General features: G+C 38.2%; 1 protein-coding gene and 1 long non-coding RNA gene across 2 annotated transcripts; both read right to left on the bottom strand.

Annotated features, from left to right (window-relative positions):
* Nucleotides 1–104: 104 nt before the first annotated feature.
* On the bottom strand, nt 105–12,622 carry LOC125145260 (putative C-type lectin domain family 20 member A). Its single transcript, XM_047816688.1, has 5 exons — nt 12,535–12,622; nt 1,817–2,065; nt 1,183–1,524; nt 552–646; nt 105–452 (listed from the first exon to the last, which is right to left on the bottom strand). Exons 1-5 carry the CDS (start codon nt 12,620–12,622, stop codon nt 345–347), a joined length of 882 nt encoding a protein of 293 aa, XP_047672644.1. The 3' UTR covers nt 105–344.
* An 8,609-nt stretch (nt 12,623–21,231) lies between these two features.
* Nucleotides 21,232–23,323, bottom strand: LOC113643905. Its single transcript, XR_003440899.2, has 4 exons — nt 23,102–23,323; nt 22,831–22,967; nt 22,353–22,444; nt 21,232–22,218 (listed from the first exon to the last, which is right to left on the bottom strand). It is a non-coding gene; the product is annotated as an uncharacterized LOC113643905 (long non-coding RNA).
* Between the last annotated feature and the right edge of the window lie 3,180 nt (nt 23,324–26,503).

The raw sequence follows: 26,503 nt of genomic DNA, 5'->3' as shown, positions 1-26,503 counted from the left end.
TTTATTCATTAATAGTTTATTTATTCATTAATAGTTTATTAACATCATCTACTACATTCTGTATAAAGAATATTCTACTACGACACACTAAACCCAGTTATCCAGTATTTTAACATGTTCCCTTCCATCATCACCTTGTTGAGTGTTTACAGGAAAATCAGAATGTTAAATAAATAAATACATAAATAAATAAATAAATAAATAAATAAATAAATAAATAAATAAATAAATAAATAAATAATCTCAATCATATGAATGCTAGTTGTTGCTAAGGTGGCTAATCTGATCCTCTTACTGATTTAAAGCTTAAACGTTAACATTTCTACAACACATCTAAATTTACATTACAGATCATTTTTGTTTTTCTTCTTGAAAATGTTTCCATCTGGCCGCACCCTCCAGGTTACTGTGGTGTTCTCCAACATGCCATGTTCTTTCAGTTTCTGCTTTATCTGAAGATCAGAATCAAGGTTTATTTACTCAGTACCAGTCCTGAATAAGAACAGAGTTTCTACACTTAACACAGGAACTTGGTGTCTCCCGAGACTCACCTGCTCTAAAATAGACCACTGTACAGCAGGATCTAAAACACTGCCATCAGACTTCACCTGCAGTCTCACAAGCTGCTGCTCCCTGACTGGTATAACTGTGGATCACACACACACACACACACACACACACACACACACACACACACACACACACACACACACATTTTAGTCATGACTTCCTGTAACAAAGGAAGACAAACACAGGAAACATGAGGTTGGGGAAAACCCATGGTCACAGGTGGAACCACAGGACCTTAGTCTGAGTCATGACTAGGAAAGAATTAATCAGTGTGAATTGAATTATTATGGCTGAAGATTTTTGACCAACTTGAGTATGGTTGTTGTTGCACTGTGAGTATTTCACATATAGAATGTGATGGTGATGTTGATGCAGTGTTTCATATCCATAGGCACCTTAATCTATGGTAAGATTTCTATGTGTTATGCAACTGTGTTATGCAGTCTGCAAATCATTCTGCTTCTCATTAATGACAGGAATCATAGACATTGTTTAAGATAAACAGTGCTAAAGATAAACTTTGAGATAAACTTTAACCTGTTTTTTGGGCAAGGGGTGAAGTTACCAATGACTTCATCTTAACTTCACTAACTATAAAAACAAAAAACTTACTGGTGTGACAGAAGAAATAGAACAAGTTGGTGCAGGATACACTATAGAACAGATTGTTAGCGACCATTGCACAGTTCTCATTTCCTCCAGAATCATAAGGTTCTCCATGACCCCACGGCAGGTTTGAAGCAATGGTCCCATCTGACCAATTCCATGTGTCTCTGTAGAGCCCAAACCAGGAATCACCCTGGATATCTCTCAGCTGCAACAAGTAATTGTTATCTGAGCTGTTCAGCGAGCTGGCCAAGTCTGTGTGATGTGTTCGGCAGTAAGCCTGAGCATCAAGCCAGGTAAGATAAGGACTAGAGATGGCGATGAACTTGGAAGCACCACTGAAATAAGCTGTGGAATTAAATAAAAATGTGTATATATAAACATAATCTAGCATTAGAATGAGTAAGGTTTATTACTTGGATGTATTTTAGGAAAATCTAAGAGTGCTAACTTTTTATTTATTTATTCTTTTATTTTCAAAACTAAACCTCAAAGCAAAACTAAGCAAATCAAAGTCAGGACATTAACTCACCATTGTAGCATATGAAGGGTCTCAGACCAGTACAATTTATATCCATCCAATATCCACCTGAAACGAATAGACCACAAGATTCTATCCCAGCATAATTATTGGGGTCACCCGGGCTCCAATTATGGAAAATGACATTCTTCAGCGGGAGCTTGTTTAACGACCAGCGCCAGCTGTCGATAGCGTTGTACAAACCAAACCAGACATATGATCCCAGGCCTTTACTGATTGCTTCGTTCTTCAGTCTTATCCAATCTTCATCAGTTACAACTGTTGCCAGGTCAGTGTACTTCACCCTGCAGTAACTCTGGGCATCAGACCATGTTGCGCCGATCTTTATCAGGTAATATTGATGATGGACTGTACGCACGAGGGATACATCGACTGTGACGAGACCTGTGTTTTGAAATAGTCAGTAAAATCACAGAGGTAGATCATTACATATAGACATTACTAAGAGCTTAAATAAAGTAGTCTGTAAATCCTAGTTAAATCCTGCACTTCAGCCTGGTGTCCAGTTCCATTTTAGTTCAAGCATCAAACAGAAAATTAAACACACAAGTGTCTCTATTTTCTGAACCGTGCCTCCTCATTTGCTTTCCTTGTCTCCTAAGCTGTCACTTGGATGACATGAGGAAAAGATACAAGGAAAGGAATTAAGTACAGGAGAAATCAAAGGAATACATTAACAATTAAGATCTCCTCACATAGAAGTACTTATCCTGTGTCTTTACAGTTACATAATCTTACTGCAGAAATTAAACTGTTTAATTCAAGTCAGTGATTTTCAACCCAGTTCAATTAAAATGTACCGTAAAACTTCAAATAATAGCCGAGTCCCAAATAGACGCCTGTCTCTTTTAAACACCTGGTGTGACGACAAGTTTGGGTAAATAAAGGCCGGTCTCAAATAGAGGCCTGGGGTCTCATTTATAAAGAGTGCGTACGCACAAAACGGGGCTGGAAATGTGCGCACGTTTGTGACGAGAAAATGTGCGCACCTTTAAGCAAACTTTGAGACGTGCGTACGCACATTCTGGAGACAAAGGGAATTGGCGACACAGATGGTGAGGTCGTGAACTGAAGTTAGATTGTAGAAAATTCATGTGAGAAGAACGATTATAAAAATTTATGACATTAAATTAAATTACGTTATATCCACATTATCATGAAGATTAAATACAACGGTAATACAAACGTAATTCAAAATATATTAAAAATAAAATAATAATAATAATAATCAGCACTACTCAGTCCAGGGTGCATCCTTCCTTGATGCCCAATGACGCCTGAGGATAGGCACAGGCTCCCTGTGACCCCCCCCCCGCTAAATCCTCTGGTGACCAGGGTATGTAATGCTTCATGATGGCACTGTTGGACGATTACGCCAATGGGAGAATAAGGAGAGAAAGAGTTTTCAGGGACCATGATGATTTCCTGGCCCATTATGATGACTGGCTAATAAGCCGATTTAGATTCCATAGAGCTGTGCTCTTAGATATATGTGTTGAATTGGGTCCAGTATTAGAGAGGGCAACATGCCGGAACCATGCCATCCCAGTCCAAATACAAGTCCTCACCACTCTGGGGTTCTTGGCAACCAGCTGTTTCCAGCGCGAATTGGCAGACAGGTAAATTATTTATATAAAAAAAAAATAAAAGTAATCCTCAACTTTGTGTCTAAAACCTTTTCATATATGAGATAATTCTATTGGAATCTATCATCTCACCCTATAGGTCTGGTATATCACAGCCGTCCCTGAGTGCCATAATATCTATGGTTTTGAATGGTATACTTAATTTGGGTAGTCGGTACATCAGGTTCCCCTAAACTGTGCGAGAACAGGCCGAAATTAAAATGAAATTTTGCAGCAATGTCTGGTTTCCCAAATGTAATCGGCGCAATTGACTGCGCTCATGTTGCTATAAGGGCACCATCTGAAAATGAATTTGCTTATGTTAAAAGAAAGCATGTGCTTTCTATTAATGTGCACATCATATGTGACTCCAACATGACCCTCACAAACATTGTGGCACGCTGGCCTGGTTCAACACATGAGTCCTTTATCTTGACACATAACAGTGTAGGGAACAGACTAAATGCAGGTGCAGTACGTGATGGCTGGCTTCTTGGTGAGTTTAACAATATTAAAAAGTAGAAAATGTAACAATTATTTTTTTTAATATAATTATAACAATGTTGCTTTTAATATGATTATAACCTGCAGGCGACAGTGGCTACCCCTGAGACGTTGTCTCCTCACCCCATTTTTAAACACGCAGAGCGCAGAGGAAACTCATTATAACGAGGTCCACTCTCGTGCCCGCGCAGTGATTTGCATTGACAATTTGTGTTTAAAAATGGGTGTGTACAGGGCGGGATTTGAGTCTGGTTCACGTACGCACATCTGCAGGTGATCTGTGATTTATAAAGGGAACATTGCTTACAGGTGTGCATACGCACGGTTTTATAAAACGGAATTTTTTTTGGCGTACGGCATTTTTGGCTTTTGGGCGTACGTAAACTTTTAGTAGGGATCCTACACAGTTTTATAAATGAGACCCCTGGTCTGTTTTTTATTATCGGATATGGAGCTGGAAACGGATAAAAGCTGGATACGGAGCGGCTGAAAAAATTCCTTTAAGGTATACACGTGTGCGCGCATGTGTTTGTGTGTGCGAGGGAGAAAGAGGACATGATATATTTCATTAACTTCGAGATGTTATCCTTAAGTATGTGGCCTGACAGTAGCTTCTGATGGAAGTGAGGATCACCTTATCCATCGTTTCAAAGAGGGAGAGCCGTGCGCATCTGGGGTCTCATTTATAAAGCATGCGTACGCAGAAAACGGGGCTGGAAACGTGCGTACGCCAGTTTTCGCGCAAAGGTTGTGATCTATAAAAAAAACTTGACGGGAAAATGTGCGCATCTATAAGCGAACTTTGAGACGTGCGTACGCACATTCTGGAGACAAAGGGAATTGGCGACACAGATGGTGAGGTCGTGAACTGAAGTTAGATTGTGTAAAATGCATGTGAGAAGAACGATTATAAGAATTAATGACATTTAATTTTCACTCCATTTCATACGTTATATCCACATTATCATGAAGATTAAATCCAACAGTGTTATTTGTGCCGATTGTTTTAGGCTATATACATCTAGTAACATCCAAACGTAATTCAAAATTTATTAAAAATAAATAAATAAATAAATAAATAAATAATAATAATAATAATAATAATATTAATAATAATAATCAGCGCTACTCCGTCCAGGGTGTATCCTGCCTTGATGCCCAATGACGCCTGAGGATAGGCACAGGCTCCCCGTGACCCGAGTAGTTCGGATAAGCGGTAAAAGAAGAATGAATGAATAAATACCTAGCGCTGTCTTACAGTCACATTGTCCACAACGGGAGCACAGGAGGAGATGGCGTGACTACATGTGATACAGCATGAAATACCCATGTATTAGAGAACTGCAGAACACAGTGTAAAAACGAAACATTTTCCTTAATGTTCAAATATCATAAAATGTCAAAGTCTGCAAATACAGTCATGAAGCACAATCGCTACTCATCATCGGTCCTAACTATTACGGTGTTCATTACAAAACTGTCATGAAGAAGCTTCATGACTGTCACAGAATAATTCTGTGATTTTGTCAGCGTGTTAACGATCAGTCTAATTGCTAGAAACATATAAATCCTCCGGTGACCCGGGTATGTAATGCTTCATGATGGCATTGCTGGCACTGTTGGAGGATTATGCCTATGGCAGAATAAGGAGAGAACGAGTTTTCAGGCACCATGATGATTTCCTGGCCCATTATGATGACTGGCTAATAAGCTGATTTAGATTCCCTAGAGCTGTGCTCTTAGATCTATGTGTTGAATTGGGTCCAGTATTAGAGAGGGCAACACGCCGGAACCAGCCCAGTCCAAATACAAGTCCTCACCACTCTGGGGTTCTTGGCAACCAGCTGTTTCCAGCGGGAATTAGCAGACAGGTAAATTATTTATATAAAAAAAACTATAAGTAATCCTCAACTTTGTGTCTAAGACCTTTTTGTATATGAAATAATTCTATTGGAATCTATCATCTCACCCTATATGTCTGGTATATCACAGCCGTCCGAGTGCCATAATATAGTATCTGTCGTTTTGAATGGTATACTTAATATGGGTAGTCGATACATCAGGTTCCCCTGAACCTGGCCGAAATTAAAATGCAATTTGCAGCAATGTCTGGTTTCCCAAATGTACTCGGCACAATTGACTGCCCTCATATTGCTATAAGGGCACTGTCTGAAAATGAATTTACTTATGCTTATCTATTAATGTACAAATCATAAGTGACTTCAACATGACCCTCACAAACATTGTGGCATGCTGGCCTGGGTCAACACTCACTTTCTCACTCACTCATTTTCTACCGCTTATCCGAACTTCTCGGGTCACGCGGAGCCTGTGCCTATCTCAGGCGTCGAGTCAGGATACACCCTGGACGGAGTGCCAACCTATCACAGGGCGCACACACACACACTCTCATTCACTCACGCAATCACACACTACACACAATTTTCCAAAGATGCCAATCAACCTACCATGCATGTCTTTGGACCGGGGGAGGAAACCAGAGAACCCGGAGGAAACCCCCGAGGCACGGGGAGAACATGCAAACTCCGCACACACAAGGCAGAGGCGGGAATCGAACCCCGGCCCTGGAGGTATGAGGCGAACGTGCTACCCACTAAGCCACCGTGGCTTTTGGGCGTACGTAAACTTTTAGTAGGGATCCTATGCACAGTTTTATAAATGAGACCCCTGGGCGGGAGCTGTTAGTGCAAGCAAGGCAGGCAGAGTTAGCGGAGGCTGGAGAGGGAGAATTGGAGGAGAGCGACGAGGAGGAGGAATTCGCCAATGAACTTGTAATTGAGGATCGCAAGGATGATGATAGTGATGAATAGAGTAATTTTCTATCACATGATTGCAGTTGTTTTACAGGGTAGCCTTCATTCTTACTTGTTGATTTGTTACTTGTTACCTGTTTCGGGCAACAAGTTCATATGCTCGATGGATTTTAGCGGTAACTTATATTGTTCTGCCCATTGCTGTTTCTTTTTTTGTGCTGCCAATAATCTAAGACATTTCTTACATTAAATGATTTGTTAAACACATTTGAATTAATTATAAATAAAATGTAATATAATGCGGTAACCTCCTACTGTCATGCTTGAACATCTCAACACTAAGGCCTGTCTCTTATAGACGCCTGTTTCAAATACAAGCCGGTGCAGTTCGGCGATTTGGATAACTAGAATCCCGGGCTATTATTTGAAGTTTTACGGTATTTGTATAGCTGTTTTAACAATGGACAAATTTCACAGATATAACAAACTTTTTTGTAAAAGTATTAGTAATTACAGTCATTTAGATAATTTCAGTGATCTCAGAAGGTGACAATTTAGGAAAAGGTTATATAAATATTTCTGTAGAATAATATAATATGTTTTAAGACACACCTTATATCTAATCACTTTTATGAGCTCTAATGAAAAAAAAATTAAAAGCAAACATTAATTGTAGAGTGAGTTTAAAAATTGCTTTTTATTATTTCACAAAACTTCAAACAATCAAAACTTTAAAATTTATTTATATAACCATATCCTTTTATTTTTCACTCTCTGAGAGAACAAAAAACACATAGTACATAAATACATAGAACAGAGGAAGAAATTGAGAACTTGAATGACAAAAGATTTATGATATAATGCTATTTTTATAGACTAGATTTTACTGAGACTAATAATTAAAGATTTATTTTATCTTTAACACTGATAAAATATTAAAACTTGTATATATAAAACACCTTTGTAAAATTATTTATTCAATATTAAAGTAATTAGCAAAAAGTAATTTAAAAATGTCTCTCACCAGTGCAACAGAGGAGAAGAAAAAAATTCAGCTTCATGATGACTGGGTATCTGTTAATCACAAATCAGTCAAAATTTTATCTTCAAAATAAAAGCATTAACAAAATATAAGTCATTCAAAGCCCCCACACATGTACACTTATTAAACTATACATGTCTGCCTTTAGTCTGTCATCTTTTCACCTTACATTGTTATACTCTGACGAATCTTATGTCTACATATGTTCACAAAACATCCTTATTTGCACTAAGAACCATACAGACTGTATGTTGTGCAGTTTTATGGATTTGTCTAGTAGTTTGCTATCTACACTCATATACTTTATGTGGATAGTTTTTTCATCCCTTTGTTCTGTGTTGTTTTATGTAGCTCTGTGTCTCTAAGAAGCACTAGGTTCCTGGAGGAACATGGTTTTATTTCACTGTGTACTGCATCAACTATATATATCCAAAATGACAATAAAGTATTATTGATTTGACTTTTACTTTATTATAAACATAATTCTAAATAAAGTATATTATAAAATTGTAAATTAAACAGTTATTGTAAATAAAGTTTCAAACAATTCTAACAATAAAGAAAAGCACCTTAAACCTTAAAACATACCTGGAATATGAATATGAATATATCTGAAGGTTGCTGTTTCTTCTGTAGCTCTGTTTTACAACTTTACTGCTTACACACAACTCTCTAAAAAGCTTATGTTTACTCCCCTGTCCTCTTTTTAAGGTGATATTGTGACACGTGTGACGCAGACTAATTTCCATCAAGCTTTAACTTTCACACAGACTTCAAACTCCTTATTAAAACAAGACTCAGGTTCTCCTCAGATTTCAGCACAGACAGGAAGTGAAGAAGTTCATCAGGTTCCTTTAGTGTTGAATAGCCATGTGCCAATTATCAGATCCAACATTCAGCATGTACAATATGATCATGGCTGCTTTATAAAATCATCACTGTCTCTTCTTGGTAACCAGGAGGCAGCATTTTTGGGCAGTGAGATAAAATCGAACCCATTGGGAAACCAGAGGAAAAAATGTAGAGGCATCTTAATCATAATGATTTAAAAATTATGGATCTACAAAGGAGCTACATAGTATTGTAATTATAAAGGAAGACCTACACGATGTGTTAAAGGGCAAAAACAGGTCAGATCAGGATTCTTACATCTTTCAATGTTAGGAAAAGAGCACTGTGACTATTTGAATTAATTTCCTTGGCAAATGAAGAGTAGGATTTCTTTCCAGTGCCTGAGCTGGAATTTTGAGTCTTTACTTTACATTTGCTCAGTTGTTGGCATGAATCAAGTGATTAAGGCATTCACTATCAGCCCAATAGAAATCACTAACCTTACTATTGAAAAGTCTCATAGATTTGTTACATCCCATGTGTAGCTCGCGTGTCTATGGGTTTTAAGACCTAACATATGAGAAGAGAGAAGAGTATAACCCAGACCCTGCCATTTTACATTTACATTTTATATTTTAGCAGACACCCTTATCCAGAGTGACTTACAACTGAGCAACTGAGGGTTAAGGGCCTTGCTCAGGGGCCCAGCAGTGGCAGTTTGGTGGACCTGGGGCTGCCACAGCACCACATCAACAACGTTTCGTATTGAATTTGAAAGGTTTATTTAAGCATCTGGATATAACAGGAAGAGAAAAAAACTAATCAGTTCAAGTTCAACTGAGGAAGGGAACAAAATCTCAGAAGGGGGCAATGCCAAAATAACAAACAAAAGTTCACTGCCTGAGAAATCTTGATAATCTAGAACACAAAAGTAAAATAAATAACAGATACCTGAACTCACTCCCTAACTAACACACAACAGGAGAAAACAAGGATTCACAAAATAAAGTGGCACCCACCTCCCTACCGTTCCTGAAATTACACACGATAACAAAAGAGCAATCAGAACCAAAGTCACTGATCACTATAACATTGGATAATTTCAACATCAATAAGCACAACATGGAATTCAATACGCCGTGCTGGGCAGAACACGGATCATGCTCTGGGAGAAAAAGGCCAGCTGTGGTTGGCCCAATTCACCCAACATAAATCAGCTGTGTGTCCATTATTCAATTGTTTGTTTATTATCAGCTGAGATATATTGTTTTTGAACTGATATCATTGCAGAAGAGGTTTTTATACTGTATCTAAGGTTTGGAATATTGTTTTTGCTATTGTGAGATGTTGTGAGTTAACATTCGTGAATACTACAAAAACAATCCATAATTTTGTTGGGAGGTATAGCTTGTCTGTTAAGAAAATGTAAGCATTGTGTAAATGTGTTCACTGATTGCATATTGTGTGAAAACGACATGAAATGTGTGAATGTGAACATGTGTGCCACAAAAGACTGATGCTGTGCTAACTGTGTTTAGAGTTTTGAAAATGTGACAACTGTTTGGACAAACACTTGTTAGCGACTGAAAAAAACTGTAATAACACTCATGTAGCTGTTCTAATCAACAAGATGAAGTAAGTTCTAGTAATTACTGTGTCTGACCACCAAGATGGCTGTCATATGAGGTTGAGGTTTTGAGACGCACCAGTGAAACTGTCTTCGATGCTCCTTTTGTGTCAGAGTTCTTCTCTACATCCAAGTAAAAAAATAAATTCTACCATCAGTGTTTGATTAATGTTTAAAACCAGATTTCATGCTGCAGTCTACAAATATAACAACAAAGAGCTCTCTTTTCATAGGAAAAGCAGTTTTACATAAAACCGCACACACACACACACACACACACACACACACACACACACACACACACACACACACACACACACACACACACACACACACCTGCTTCCCAAACAGATGAACAAGTAGGAGGATCTTCATGATCTATGATGTTTGGATCTGTAGCTCCTCCACATCAGCATGTCTGTTTGTGTTAATGATTCTTTTACTGCCAACATTGTAATTATTTCAGAGCCTTTGCTCTGTTTGCTGATGACATGAGGACAGTTTTGCAGTGTAGTGATGATGTATAATGATGATGATGATGATGATGATGATGATGATGAAGATTATGTATTTTAGGAATCAATATAAATCTCATGGAATTAATAAAATCAGACCATAATAAAAGTTAACCTATGATTGTTGCAAAAACAAAAGTTCTATTTTTAAATTGTTTATTGATAATATTAATGTATAACCCTATAGCCCATAAGTACAGATATTATCATAAATTACAACAAAATAAGTAAATATATCTAAATAGAGATAAGAATAAGAGGACAATAATCATGTCAAAGTCATTATATCTGACTGTTCTAAGTACACACAGTGTATTTACAGGTTCTGTTACATTCTCTCTCTTCTATATAGGATTTATTCTTTACTACGACACACTGATGTATTAAACCCAGTATATGAACAGACCCTCTTTGACTTTCTCCTTATCACTGTGTCCAGTGACAGCTTGCAGCAACAGTTGAACATATTAAATAATAATTATTTGACAAAACATTAAAACTAATGTTAAATTTAAATCAAAGTGATTTTGTTAAAAACAGAACAATAAAATTAGATGTTTGTTCTTCTACTTCAAGTTAATCTTGTCCTCTACCGCCCCCTACTGATTAAAGCTTAAATATTGAGGGTTAAATGCGTTTCAGTCAGTTTACAATCTGCTGGACTTGAAGGTGAACATTTAGATGTTACAGGTCATCTTTTTTCTTCTTGAAGATGTTTGCATCTGGCTGCACCCTCCAGGTCACTGTGGTGTTCTCCAACATTCTTTCAGTTTCTGCTTCATCTGATGAGCAGAATTAGGATTTATTCATGTAAATTAAAAAGAAAAAAGTTTTCACCCATAAAAGAGGAATTAATAAAAGGAGTGAATGACAGAAATATGAACAGATGAGCAGTAATGACATTGATGTTAAAACACAAACTTTCTCCAAATTTCAGAGACGTCCTAAGACTCACCTGCTCTAAAATGGACGACTGAACAGCAGGATCAAACACACTGCCATCAGACTTCACCTGCAGTCTCACTGTCTGACTCCACATAGTGTAAACTGTGGAATATACAAACACACACACACACACACACACACACACACACACACACACACACACACACACACACACACACACACACACACACACACACACTGAGAGTAGTTGAATTTCCTTTCCTAAAAGTCTCATTTGAACGTTCCCCACATACTTCTCCTTGTACTGTCAGATTCTCTTGAGGACCCTGTATAATAATAATAATAATAATAATAATAATAATAATAATAATAATAATAATAATAATAATAATAATAATAATAATACTCCTGAAGACCCTGTATGTATAAACAATACATTTTACATTTATTTATTTATTTGTTTGTTTTTGATTAAATTTATCTGCCATCAACTATATATTAAGAACTGTATATTAAGAAAAAAGAATACAGGCCATTGCAGGGTGTATCATAAAACAGTCCGTAAACCACTGCACAGTTCGCATTGCTATAATCATTATAAGGTTGTCCAGAAGCCCAGGGTAGGTTTGAAGTGATGGTTCTATCTGACCACTTCCATGTGTCTCTGTAGAGCCCAATACAGGAAACACCCTGGATTCACCTGCCATAACATGTTTTGGTCTGAACTGTTAAAAGTGCTGGCCAAATCTGTGTGATGTTCTCTACAGTAAGCCTGAGCTTGAGGCCAGGACAGAAGTGTAGTGATGCCAATAAACCGGGCAGCAACACTGAAATTAGCTGTGGAAAAAAGAAAAAGAAGGTCATGTCTCAGTAATATGTCTGTACAGGAAACGTGACACCAAAATACAACCCAAAATGTGAAAAACCAGTATTATGATATTCACTCACCATTATAGCAGATGAAGGGTTAGTCCTGTACATGGGAAGTCCCACCATGCATCACCACCACGTATGGCAGCACATGCTTCTTTTCCACCGAGATAATTCGGCTGTCCAGAGTACCAGCAGGTATAATTGACATTCTTCAGTGGAAGGTCATTTAAGGACCAGCGCCAGCTATTGATATCATTGTATAATCCGACCCAGGCAAATGTTGCCTGATGTTTGTCTGCTGTTTCTTTCTTCATTCTTAGCCAATCAGTATCACATACGACTGTTGCCAGATCATTGTAAGTCACCCTACATAATTCTCTGCAACAGGCCATGACACCACTGTCATTATCAGGTCATATTTGTGAAGGATGGTTTGCAGGATAGCAACTGGGACCGGTCCTGTTGGTGACATTTTATTTTTTAAACACAAAGTAAACTTTAACTGCTGAATATTTGACTATTGATAAAACAATTAGATATAATAAAATAAAAAAACATTCAATTAAATATAATTACATTTTATTTATCTATCTATCTATCTATCTATCTATCTATCTATCTATCTATCTATCTATCTATCTATCTATCTATCTATTTATTTATTTATTTATTTATTAACTTATTTATTTATTCACTGAAAAAATAATGACAGGCATATACTTAACTTTTTGATATATGTTTATATTGACTTGTTTAATTATTAAATTCTTCAAAAGAAAATTTGGAAACTCCACACGTTTGTAAAATCATAGTAAGATTTAACTATATAATATTTATACATATAATATTAATTTGTGTAATATTAATTATCATCAGGGTTTGAAATTAACATCGGGTTAAAAATCAGCTGTAGCATGCTGTCAAATCACTTGTCGGCTTACTTTTCATAAATTATATTCACATTCATTTCTTGTGGAACTTCAAGTAAGTCAAATCTGTGCAAATACTGAACTCATGAGTCATCATGAAATATTAAATACACACTTTGTATTATTAAATACAAAATAATGTGGTGATACTTACATGTTAAAATATTAGACAGGTTAAAATATTTTTGATTAACATAAAAGACTGATTTTGCAACATCTGACAATTTTAGCAGACCATATTGTACATTTTTTAAGCACTATTCGGATGGGACTAGTTTTACGTGGGGACCTGAAGTAATGCAATTTTACCTCAGGACGTCTGTAATGTTAATTGGCCAATTCGCACGGGACAAGACATCTCAGTAAAACTAGCAGAAGTGGGAGGGGTAACTCGCTTTTTTAGTATTAGTACTTTTTCACGATTAGTATTACCTGAGGTAATTTTTCCAGACTTTTTTACAGAAGGTAAAAGTCGCCGTAATCTTTACTGACATTGTCCGTAATGATTACCGAGATGGCGCATTCGGACGGGACTAAAATCACCGAGAAGCTCTGGTAATAATTACTTTACCCCCACATCCCCACGTTAAACTAATCCGGTCCGAATAGGACTTTTGCCCACAAGTTTGTCTTGTTGTTTTGTTTGATGTTGTTTGTAACTGATTTGCCCACGTAAAAGATTGAGGATGAACGAAGAGGAGATGGAACGATGAGGGGTTTTTCTAAGGTCAGTAGAAGTTATAGCCGGTAACTTAAACATTTAGTAGCCAAATTGGCTGTTGAGTGAAAACGGTCATTTCAAACCCTGATAATAATTTAATAAATTATGCCATTAATGGTTTATAAAAATAATCTCACCAGTGAGAAGCAGAAGAAGAAAAAGATTCAGCTTCATGATGGACTGATACCTGTTGTCCCCACACCGAACTCCCTCCGGTCCCCGACTGAGCCTAGAAATCCTGCCCATATAAATAATGATGCTAATTAGGGACCCTCCTCATATAGGGACCAGACAGCCCTTAACAAAGGGCCCAGGACCCCATACTCCCAGTGCACCCCCCCCCCCCCCACAGGTCACCATGAGGGACACAGTCGAATGCCTTCTCCAGATCCACAAAGCACATGTTTACTGGTTGAGCAAATCCCATGAACCCTCAAGCAGCCTGGCGAGGGTATAGAGATGGTCCAGTGTTCCACCACCGGGACAAAACCCGCATTGTTCCTCCTGCATCCGAGGTTCGACTATCGGCCGAATTCAAATCTCCAGTACCCTGGCACAGACTTTTCCGGGGAAGCTGATGAGTGTGATCCCCCATAGTTGGAACACACCCTCCAGTCCCCCTTCTTAAACAGAGGGACCACCAACCCAGTCTGCCAGTCCAGAGGCACTGTCCCCAAATGCCACACAATGTTGCAGAGTCGTGTCAACCAAGACAGCCCCACAACATCCAGAGCATTGAGGTACTCAGGGCAGATGTCATCCACCCCCAGTACCTTGCCACTCAGGAGCTTCTCAACTACCTCAGTGACCTCAGCTTGGGGGATCGACGAGTCCACAACTGAGTCCTCGACCTCTGCTTGCTCAGTGGAAGACATGTCGGTGGGGTTGAAGAGAACCTCGAAGTACTCCTTCCACCTCCTTCCACATGTCCCCATTCGAAGTCAGCAGATTCCCACTCCCACTGTAAACAGTGTGAACAAGGCACTGCTTCCCCTCCTGAGGCGCCGGACAGTTTGAATGAATTTCTTCGAGGCCGAACGATAATCCTTCTCCATGGCCTCACCGAACTCCTCCCATGTTCAAGTTTTTATCTCTGCAACCACCCGGGCTGAAGCTCGCTTGGCCCTCCAGTACCTATCAGCTGCCTCCGGAGTCCCCATAAGCCAACCAGGCTCGATAGGACTCCTTCTTCAGCTTGACGGCATCTCTTACATCTGGGGTCCAACACCGGGTTCGGGGGTTGCCGCCACGACAGGCACCGGAGAACTTATGGCCACAGCTCTGAGCAGCCCCGTCGACAATGGAAGTGGAGAACATGTCTCCGAACTCCCTCGGGATCTGGTTGAAGCTCTGCTGGAGGTGGGAGTTGAAGATCTCTCTGACAGGAGACTCTGCCAAACCTTCCCAGCAGACCCTCACAGTATGTTTGGGTCTGCCAAGTCTGTCCAACTTCCTTCCCTGCCATCGGATCCAACTTACTACCAGGTGGTGATCAGTTGACAGCTCCGGCCCTCTCTTTACCCGAGTGTCCAAGACATATGGCCGGATGTAAGTTGAAACAACTACAAAGTCGATCATCGACCTCCGACCTAGGGTGTCCTGGTGCAATGTGCACTGATGGACACCTTTATGCTTGAACATGGTGTTCGTTATGGACAAACTGTAATTAGCACCGAAGTCCAATAATAGAACACCAGTTGGGTTCAGGTCGGGGGGACCGTTCCTCCCAATCACCCCCCTCCAGGTGTTACCCAGTGGGGTAAGACCCGGCCACCAGGCGCTCGCATGCGAGCCCCCACCCGGGCCAGGCTCCAGGGTGGGGCCCTGGTTACGCCATACTGGGTGATGTCACGGACCTTGTTTTAATTTGTTTCATGAGACGGTTTTGACTCGCTCTTTGTCTGGCCAGTCACCTAGGAAAGGTTTACCTTGGGAGACCCTACCAGGGGCAGAAAGCCCCAGACAACATAGCTCCTAGGATCATTCAGGCATGCAAACCCCTCCACCACAATAAGGTGGCAGTTCAAGGAGGGAGGAAATAAAATCTCAATCTTAAATAAAAATATGTAAGTATCAAATACCAAGTGATTTATTTGTGCACCTTTGTAAATGATTATTGCTGAACCGAATTTTCTTTACGTTAATTAATTTTTGTGCTTATTTCATTTTCTTTCCACATTTCTCTTTCTCTGTCGGAAGGAATGTTCTCCCCACTCTGGTCATGCTGACCTGTGATAAGTGTGTTCTTTTTTTCTTGTTTTTGTACTCTGTGTTTCTGCAAACATAAGCATAATATCGGGAACATAGGATGGTAAGGCTTGCTGATAACATAACCTTAATCTTAAGGGAATAGAAATGAGGAAACCTCTGTCATGTAAAAATGTATTTCTGTGTTATATGTCATCTTAACCTCTTCTGATTTAATGTTCTTGATTTGAGTCTATCCTGTTCTTTTAGCGCTCTATCTTGACAGGATGAAGAAGACAAGATAGGTTGACCTGCTTGTGAGATTACTCGCAGGACATTCAGTTTCTCTTTGCTCATGTACAGGCTTTCTGACCTTCAATGCTTGGATAAGAGTTGTGAGGAAGCAGCATTCTGGCATACCCCTATCGCTCCTATTATTTTGCAGAGATAAATGGATGCAGACAAGTGCGAGGAGGAATCTTTCTTACAATTTGGTGACCCCGACGTGATACTCTCGATCAGGTAAGACATGTTTGATTGACTACCTGGTCGGCAGTATTACTAGGAAGAAGTTATCCTCTTTTAGAGGGATAGTTATCCTTGGTTTTGTTTGAGAAAGCCAAGAAGGTTATCCTTGGTTTCGTTTGAGAAAGCCAAGAAGGTTATCCTTGGTTTCATTTGAGAAAGCCAAGAAGGTTATCCTTAGTTTTGACAGAAAAATAAGAAGAGTGCACTGTATATTTCCTCTCTTGACTTCTCCGCGCCTCTTTTCTTTGCCTGTTGTAATATTTTTGTTTGTTCATAATGTGGAACTCGTATCCCAAGCCTATGCCTGGTGAAACACCGTTTGATTGGATGATACGATGTGGTTTAGGATATTATGCACAACCATTTGTTGAGAATTTGGCTGGCTAGACTGAGGCCAATCCTCAGATTTCACCATACCCACGTGATGGTACTTTTGATCCGGGTTATTTAGCCTCCGCATACCGCATGATTTTTGAGGGTATAGGAGATCCACAGTGGGAGTGTTGAACCGCCACCTTACTCTAAATAAAAAGAAAAAAGGTCCCGTTGGCCTCTAATCGGCCTACCTCACCAGATAACGATTACATTTTGTTGATATGCTAATTAAGAGTTCTCGTAACTGTCAGCTTACAGGAGAATATTATCGATTTATTCTCCAGAAGAGAGATTGATCGAACAAGTCCCTGTGTTAAAACCTCAGAATGATGAAGTAGTAAATATAACAAAAAAGGAGGAAGAAAAAGAACTCACTCAAGTTGCACGTATTTTTGTAAGGATAATAAAGATGCTTTAGACCAATTGCGTCGGCAGCTCACTAAATATCTGCTTAATCTAATATTAACATTACAGATTTTTATGCTCACAGTTGTGAGACTCTGTGACATTTAGACCTGTGACTCTGAATGCTGGTCTTAGATTATATATTTTTTCCTCTTTCCTATGGTGTGAGCTCTGACCTCACTCTATCTAAAACAAGAGCCTTTGTAGCTCCTTTGTTGATCCATCTTTTCGAAATTCTCAGAACTCTGCCCGTATTTTGGCTATGTGCCTTTTTGTTTATGTTTGGTGTTCACCTGTCTGCCCCGCCCTTGTCTTTTTTCTCCCCACCTCTGCACACCTGTCCCTTATGTGTCTTGATTATTATTAGTATTTAGTTAAGCCGCGTTACCTTGTGCAGCGCAGAATCCTATTGTTTTCATGTCTGGTTTTGTTGTTGTTCTGTTTCGTGTTTTTTTAAGTTAATAAATCCCTGTTTTCGTTTAGCTGTCCTGTGTTTGGGTCCATTTTTATCTCACGTCGGTGACAGGATTCCACCAGACAAGGATCCAGCAGGATAGCTGCGCTCGGACCGGCTGATTGGGAGCATTTTTTTGTTTTGGACATCGGTCCACATTTTTCTGGTGAGGGACGCCGCTCCGGTGTTCTGTGACATCGCCCCGCACCTGTCTGGTAGGGGGTGTCATTTCACCTCCGCTTTCCGTAGAGGACGCCGCCCCGCTTCCAGTCCGTGGGGGGTGTTACAGGCCCTTGTTTTGCTCCATGTATTTTTCTGTTGATTTGTTTCTGTTCTGTGGGGGATTTTTTTTTGTCTGCCCTCCCTCCCCTTTCCTGGTTTCTGAGGTGGGTTTGGCTGTGGTCCATCAGGGGTAGCTCACGGCTGTGGACGTCGCTCGGCCCTCCAGCTCGGCTGTGGACGTCGCTCAGCCCTCTCTGGCTGCGCCTTACTCCCCTCACCGGCCTCGCCGTGTGCCTTGCTCCCCTCACAGGCCTCGCCGTGGACCTTGCTCCCCCCACCTGCCTTGCCATGTGCCTTGCTCCCCCCACCTGCCTCGCCATGTGCCTTGCTCCCCCCACCTGCCTCGCCGTGTGCCTTGCTCCCCCACCTGCCTCACCGTGTGCCTTGCCCCCCTCTCCTGGACAGATTGGCGCGTCGGGAGCCACGCCTCAAGGGGGGGGGGTACTATCAGGACTCTGCCATGATTTTGGCAGTGTGCCTTTTTGTTTATGTTTGGTGTTCATGTGTCTGCACAACGTCCCTTATGTGTCTTGATTATTATTAATATTTAGTTAAGCCGCATTGCCTTGTGCAGCACGGAATCCTATTGTTTTCATGTTTGGTTTTGTCCTGTTTCATGTTTTTTTAAGTTAACGTGCCGTGCATGGCACGGAAGTCAAAGTGGCCACTTGGGGGTGACCCCTTTAAAGCATCAAATCCTCCAAAAACACGAAAAAACCTATTTACCTATTAAAGTTTATACTCTCAATATTTTTTAAGCCCACACACAAAGCATAATATGATTCACAGCCTTCATACAATTAGAAAAAAATTTTGGGCAAAACTGACCTAGGTGGCACTAGACCGGTTTTTCCTTAACCTTTAGACGCGTCTCTTTCTTCACTGGGGTAATATATTCCAAAACAAATAATCCACAAAAATCCGCAAATGCGCAAATGCGCAGAATGCGCAAAAGAATTCTTGCGTAATCCCTGACCTTTTGTCCCTCTCACAGCTCAGGGTGTCAAGTTACAGGCCTTTTTTCACACCAGAGTGATAGAGAGACAGTCTCTGCTTGTTTTAAGCCTTTCAGACTGAGCCTGCAGCCTTTTATTTCAAAGTTATATAGTAAACAAGTACACAAAAACGCTGCACCAGACGACCATGTCCGTAGAAAAATATTTTTATTGAAGCCATTTTTGGGTCTTTTGACTTGAATTTTTTTTTGGTGAAAGCCAAGACATGTGGCTATGACCCTCAGTTGTTATTTGGTCCCTAGCATGTTCCAGAAAAATAAGATTAATCAGTTTATCAGGTAAACAACCCAGGCGGAAATGAAAACCTTCCATTCTAGCCCCTGTACCTTTGTGCCAGTAAGGCCTAGAATCAATCTGAAACTAGAGAATCTCTTCTTTCCAATAAGACCAGGCTCATCCCTGTGTGTCAAAGTATGTGGGAGCTATACCACTTTTTGTTGGGTAGGTCATGTAGGCGAAAAACTGCAAAAGGGGGGGCGTATACTTCTGTCAGAAGATGTTATTATGGATTCATCATTAATCACCTAGACTGAATTAATAGTAGCAGACCAGAATAAGCTTAATTTTATTCTGGATACAAAATAGTGACCAAAGGTTTATTTATTCATTAATAGTTTATTAACATCATCTACTACATTCTGTATAAAGAATATTCTACAACGACACACTAAACCCAGTTATCCAATATTTTAACATGTTCCCTTCCATGGTCACTTTGTTGAGTGTTTACAGGAAAATCAGAATGATAAATAAATAAATAAATAAATAAATAAATAAATAAATAAATAATGTAAACTGATAACAGGGAACAAAGAAAAAGAAAAAAAATCTTCCAACAAAGCTCTTACTTTTGAAGAACAGTATCTTTCTAGTGATAACCTCTGAGTAGGGTATAACATTTTAGGTTTGCATCACACATAGCACTTGAATATAAATCTCTCATTCTTAGTCTCATCACACAATTTCATCAGACATTTTGTAGAGATATTAAATTAATATTCAGTTATAAAAGGTAAAACTATAATCTTTACAAGTTTTAATATTTATAACATAAAGGTCTATGGGGAAAAGAAAACATTGTATATAATGTGTAATATAATGTATAACCTTATAGCCCATAAGTACACAAAATAGAATAAAAAACAACAAAATAAGTAAGTATATCTAAATAGAGAGAGGAATAAAAGGACAGTAATAGTGTCAAGGTCAATATATCTGACTGTTCTAAGTACACACAGTGTATTTACAGGTTCTGTTACATTCTCTCTCTTCTATATAGGATTTATTCTTTACTACCACATATAGTAAAGAGGCAAATTACTCATAATTATTTAAAAAAGATGGATCTACAAAGGATTGCAATAATAAAGGAAGATCTACATCATGTGGTAAAGGACAAAAACTAGATTAGGCTAGATTACTAGATTAGGCTAGATTATTACACTTTATAGTGTGAGAAGTGCATTGACACAATTTGAATACATTTACTTAGAAAATAAATAAATTGCATGCGGCTACATGGAAGTGCATTTTAAGTAACTAAATAAATCAGGTGTTTGGATCTGTAGCTCCTTCATGTCATCCTACTGGTCATCAACTTACTTTTCTGACTGACTTGTAAATAAAATGCAATTGGACTTTGCGTTTCAGTTTGGGTGAACATATCATTATTCTTCCATAATCACAAAGATAAAGCTAATGCTTATGCTTTCCGTTAGAGCACAGTTCCTCTCCACCTCACCTGACCCAGTGAAGTTCCAGTTGAGAAAAAGCTCTGGAGCTTTTCATAGGAAAAGGATTGTTATATGAGACCACAAAGACTAGACACACACACACACACACACACACACACACACACACACACACACACACACACACACACACACACACACACACACACACACACACACACACACACACTCATCACCTGCTTCCCAAACAGATGAACAAATAGGAGGATCTTCATTATCTATTTTGTTTAGATCTGTAGCTCCTCCATTTCAGAACGTCTGTTTGTGTTAATGATTCTTTTACTGCCAACTTGTGGTGATTGTAATTGTTGCAGACTCTTTGCTCTGTTTGCTCATGACATGAAGACAGTTTTGTAGTACAGTGATGATGTACAATGATGATGATGATGATGATAATGTTGATAAAGATGATGGGTTTTTAACAATGAATTTAAATCTCACAGTATTAATAAAATCAGACCATAATAAAAGTTAATCTATGATTGTTACAAAAACAAAAGTATTATTTTTAAATTGTTTATTGATTATATTAATGTATAACCCTATAGCCCATAAGTACAGATATTATAATAAATTACAACAAAATAAGTAAATATATCTAAATAGAGATAAGAATAAAAGGACAGTAATAGTGTCAAGGTCATTATATCTGACTGTTCTAAGTACACACAGTGTATTTACAGGTTCTGTTACATTCTCTCTCTTCTATATAGGATTTATTCTTTACTACGACACACTGATGTATTAAACCCAGTATATGAACAGACCCTCTTTGACTTTCTCCTTATCACTGTGTACAGTGGCAGCTTTCAGCAAAAGCTGAACATATTAAATAATAATTATTTGACAAAACATTGAAAGTAAAGTTAAATTTAAGATGAAGTCAAAGTGGTTGTGTCACAAACAGAGCAATAAAATGAGATGTTTGTTATTCTACTTCTAGTTAATCTTGTGCTCTACCGCCCCCTACTGAATAAAGCTTATATATTGAAGGTTAAATATATTTCAGTCAGTTTACAATCTGCTGGACTTGAAGGTGAACATTTAGATGTTACAGGTCATCTTTTTCTTTCTTGAAGATGTTTCCATCTTTCTGCACCCTCCAGGTCACTGTGGTGTTCTCCAACATGCCATGTTCTTTTAGTTTCTGCTTCATCTGAAGATAAGAATCAGGATTTAATTATTAAAACCAAAAAAGAAAATACATTTAAGAAAGAATTCTAGTGAGAAACACTAACAGAAGCTTTTATACAAACTTACTCCAAATTTCAGAGACGTCCTGAGACTCACCTGATCTAAAATGGACGACTGAACAGCAGGATCAAACACACTACCATCAGACTTCACCTGCAGTCTCACTGTCTGATTCCTCATAGTAGAAACTGTAGAATAAACACACACACACACACATGTGCGCACACACGTGCACACACACACACACACACACACACACACACACACACAGACAGACACACACACACACACACACACACACACACACACACACACACACACACACACACACACAAACACACACAGTAGTTTAATTTCCTTTCCTAAAATTCTAATTTGAACATCATCCACATTCTTCTCCTTGTACTGTCAGTTACTCCTGAATTAAATAAATAATACATTTTACATTTATTTATTTATTTATTTATTTATTTATTTATTTGTGTGTTAATAGGTTTGAAGCAATGGTTCCATCTGACCACTTCCATGTGTCTCTGTAGAGCCCAATCCAGGAATCACCCTGGATGTTCCTCACCTGCCATAACATGTTTTGGTCTGAACTGTTAAGAGCGCTGGCCAAATCTGTGTGATATTTTCTACAGTAAGCCTGAGCTTGAGGCCAGGACAGAGGTGTAGTGATGCCAATAAACCGGGCAGCACCACTGAAATTAGCTGTGGAAAAAAGATAAAGTTCACGTCTTAGTCATCTGTTTGTACAGGAAACATGACACCAAAATAAAACCAAATGTGTGAAAATCAACCTTCAAACTGACACAAAACAGATCAGTATGATGATAATCACTCACCATTATAGCAGATGAAGGGTTTTGGATGTATACATGGTGCATCACACCATGTATTAGAGCTACCTATCATAACACATGCTTCATTTCCACCGAGATTATTAGGATCTCCTGGGTACCAGTTTGTATAAGTGACATTCTTCAGTGGGAGGTCGTTTAAGGACCAGCGCCAGCTATTGATATCATTGTATAATCCGACCCAGGCATTTGTTGCCAGATTTTTGTCTGCTGTTTCTTTCTCCAATCTTAGCCAATCAAAATCACTTGCGACTGTTGCCAGATCATTGTAAGTCACCCTGCAGTAATTCTGAGCAACAGACCATGTCACCTTTGTCATTATCACGTCATATTTGTGAAGGACGGTTCGCAGGATAGCAACTGGGACCAGTCCTGTTGGTGACATTTTATTTTTAAAAAACACAAAGTAAACTATAACTGCTGAATATTTGACTATTGATAAAACAATTAAATATAATAGAATAAAATATACAATTAAATATAATTACAATATTTGTTTATTTATTTATTAACTTATAAAATAATGACAGGTATATTCTTAACTCTTTGATAAATGTTTATATTCACTTGTTTAATTCTCATTAAATTCTCAAAAAAAAATTGGAAACTACACACACTTTTGTAAAATTATAATAAGATTTAAATATATAATATTTAAACATGTAATATTAATTTGTGTAATATTAATTATTATCAGGGTTTGAAATTAACACCAGGTAAAAATCAGCTGTAGCATGCTGTCAAATCACTAGTCAATTTGTCAATTTATTTCATAAATTATATTCACTCATTCATTTCTTGGGGAACTTCATGTAAGTCAAATCTGTGCAAATACTGAACTCATGAGTCATGATGAAATATTAAATACACTCTTTGTATTATTAAATACAAAATAAAGAGGTAATTTTTACATGAGAACATTAAACTTTACTTTACTTTACAACTTTACATTAAAAAGTTTGATTAACAGAAAAGACTTATTTTGACACATCTGACAATTTTAGCAGACCATATTGTACATCTTTTAGTCCACAAGTTTCTCTTGTTGTTTTGTTTGATGTTCTTTGTACTTGTACTGATTAGGCCACGTAAAAGGACGAGGATGAAAGAAGAAGAGGAGATGGAAGGATGAGGGGTTTTTCTAAGGTTAGTAGAAGTTATGGCCGGTAACTTAAACATTTAGTAGCCAAATTGGCTGTTAAGTGAAAACGGTCATTTCAAACCCTGATAATAATTTCATAAATTATGCCATTAGTGGTTTATAAGAATAATCTCACCAGTGAGAAGCAGAAGAAGAAAAAGATTCAGCTTCATGATGGACAGCTAGCTGATGGAAAAAAAATCTCAATCTAACTAAAAATATGTAAGTATCAAATACCAAGTGATTTATTTGTGCACCTTTGTAAATGATTATCTAATCAAGTTTACATCATCATCAGGTGTCAGGTTAGGGCCAAAAACAGTGAGGGATTACAGCACCCATCAACCACTGCACACATTCACACCACACACCAAGTCTCGTCATCACAAACACCTGAACCATGTCTCTGGACACTGAAGCACTAGTATTTAATCTATAAAGCACTTGGACTTGGTCTAATGTTTATTGTCCATTGTCTGATCCATGCCATGTTAATGTTTATTCCATGTCTGTGCTCATGTTCCATAGACCTGGTGTTTGTTCACGTGTTTTAGTCTAAAATAAGGAAACATTTTACATGTAAAACGTCACATTTTAAAGTGGACAGCACTGAACACCATAGACAACAAAACTTCTATAACATTTACAATAATAAAAGTATGTTCATGTAATATGTTCTAAATAATGTTTATCATCATATCCATTAAGGTACTGTACAGACATCACACAATGAAAATTTGGTACCAATTCGAATTCGATAAAAATTGCAGTAATATTTCTAAATATTATGTTTATTTACTAAACGTTCTACAATAGTTCTTCATTAATTAATCAATAAATATTAATAAATATGCTACCTCTTACTTACTTATAATTGGTTCATTAACAAACTTAAACTCAATGTGCTACATAAATGTTATGTTTCTGTAAATTCTAACAATAAGAACAATAAATCATACCTGTAATATAAAAATCTGATGGCTGCTGTTTCTTCAGTAGCTCTGTTTTAGATCTTCACTGTTTGAACGCAACTCTCTAAAACCTTAGCTGGATACTTAATCTGTTATCTTAACCCTAGAAAGATTCTGACGTTTGACGCATTCTGATTTCCATCTTACTTTAACTGTCACTTTGAAGCAAGACTCCTTATTTCAACAAAACCAAATTCTGCCCCATCTTCCTCAGATTTCAGCACAGACAGCAAGTGAAGGAGTTCATCAGGTTCCTTTAGTGTGGAATAGCCATGTGCCAATAATCAGATCCAATATTCAGCATGTACAATAGGATCATGGCTGCTTTATAAAATCATCTTTGTCTCTTCTTTTTAACTAGGAGGCAGCATTTTTGAGCAGTGAGATAAAATCAAACCCATTGGGAAACCGGAGGAAAAATAAAGAGGCATCTTAATCATAATTATTTCAAAATGATGGCTCTACAAAGGAGCTTCAGAGTATTGTATTTATAAAGGAAGATCTACATGATGTGTTAAAGGACAAAAACAGGTAAAGGCTAGATTACTACACCTTATAGTGTGAGAAGTGCACTGAGACAATTTGAATACATTTACTAATAAAATAAAAACTAGCACTGCTCTCTGTTTTTTGGAGTAAAGCAATCATTCAGTCTGCAGACTACAACTATAAAAATAATGAGTCCTGCTTTCCATAAGAAAAGAAGTGTTATCTAAGACCAGCTTTCAGTGTCACAGGTCCAAATGTCACAGTTGTGGACAAAACAAAGCTACAAATTAAATCCCAGAGTAAATCAGTAAAAAACTTTATACTGTGTCTCCACATTTGCTGCAGTCAGAGTGCCTGAGCCGGGATTTGGAGTCAATACTGCTGTTGCTGGATAATGTGACATACAGACCTCATCACCTGCTACCCAATCATGATGCTTGTTGTAATATGATTGTTTTTGCATCCGGCTATATGGAATTGCACTCTCGGTAATTGACCCTCCTGCAGACCACAGGACAATTTGACCCTGATAGAAAGTTTAATGTGTCATAACTTGGGGTTTCTTCCACATATTTGCCTGAAATTTACCAGCATTGTTCCAAATGATGAACTTTGCAAGAAAAAATAATTTTGTCTATTTTTGTCAAACAATGTGTTCATAAAATAAATACTTTCATCCTCAAGAGCAAGGGGTCAATTTGACCCCGCCACATTTAGCGGGGCAATAGGTCACACTTTTGCCCTTTTCAGCACAATGAACATACATACTGTACAGACACAAAAATG

Source organism: Tachysurus fulvidraco, chromosome 7 (assembly GCF_022655615.1).
Source record: "Tachysurus fulvidraco isolate hzauxx_2018 chromosome 7, HZAU_PFXX_2.0, whole genome shotgun sequence".
Taxonomy (NCBI): domain Eukaryota; kingdom Metazoa; phylum Chordata; class Actinopteri; order Siluriformes; family Bagridae; genus Tachysurus; species Tachysurus fulvidraco.
This window is presented reverse-complemented; position numbering and strand designations above follow the sequence as displayed.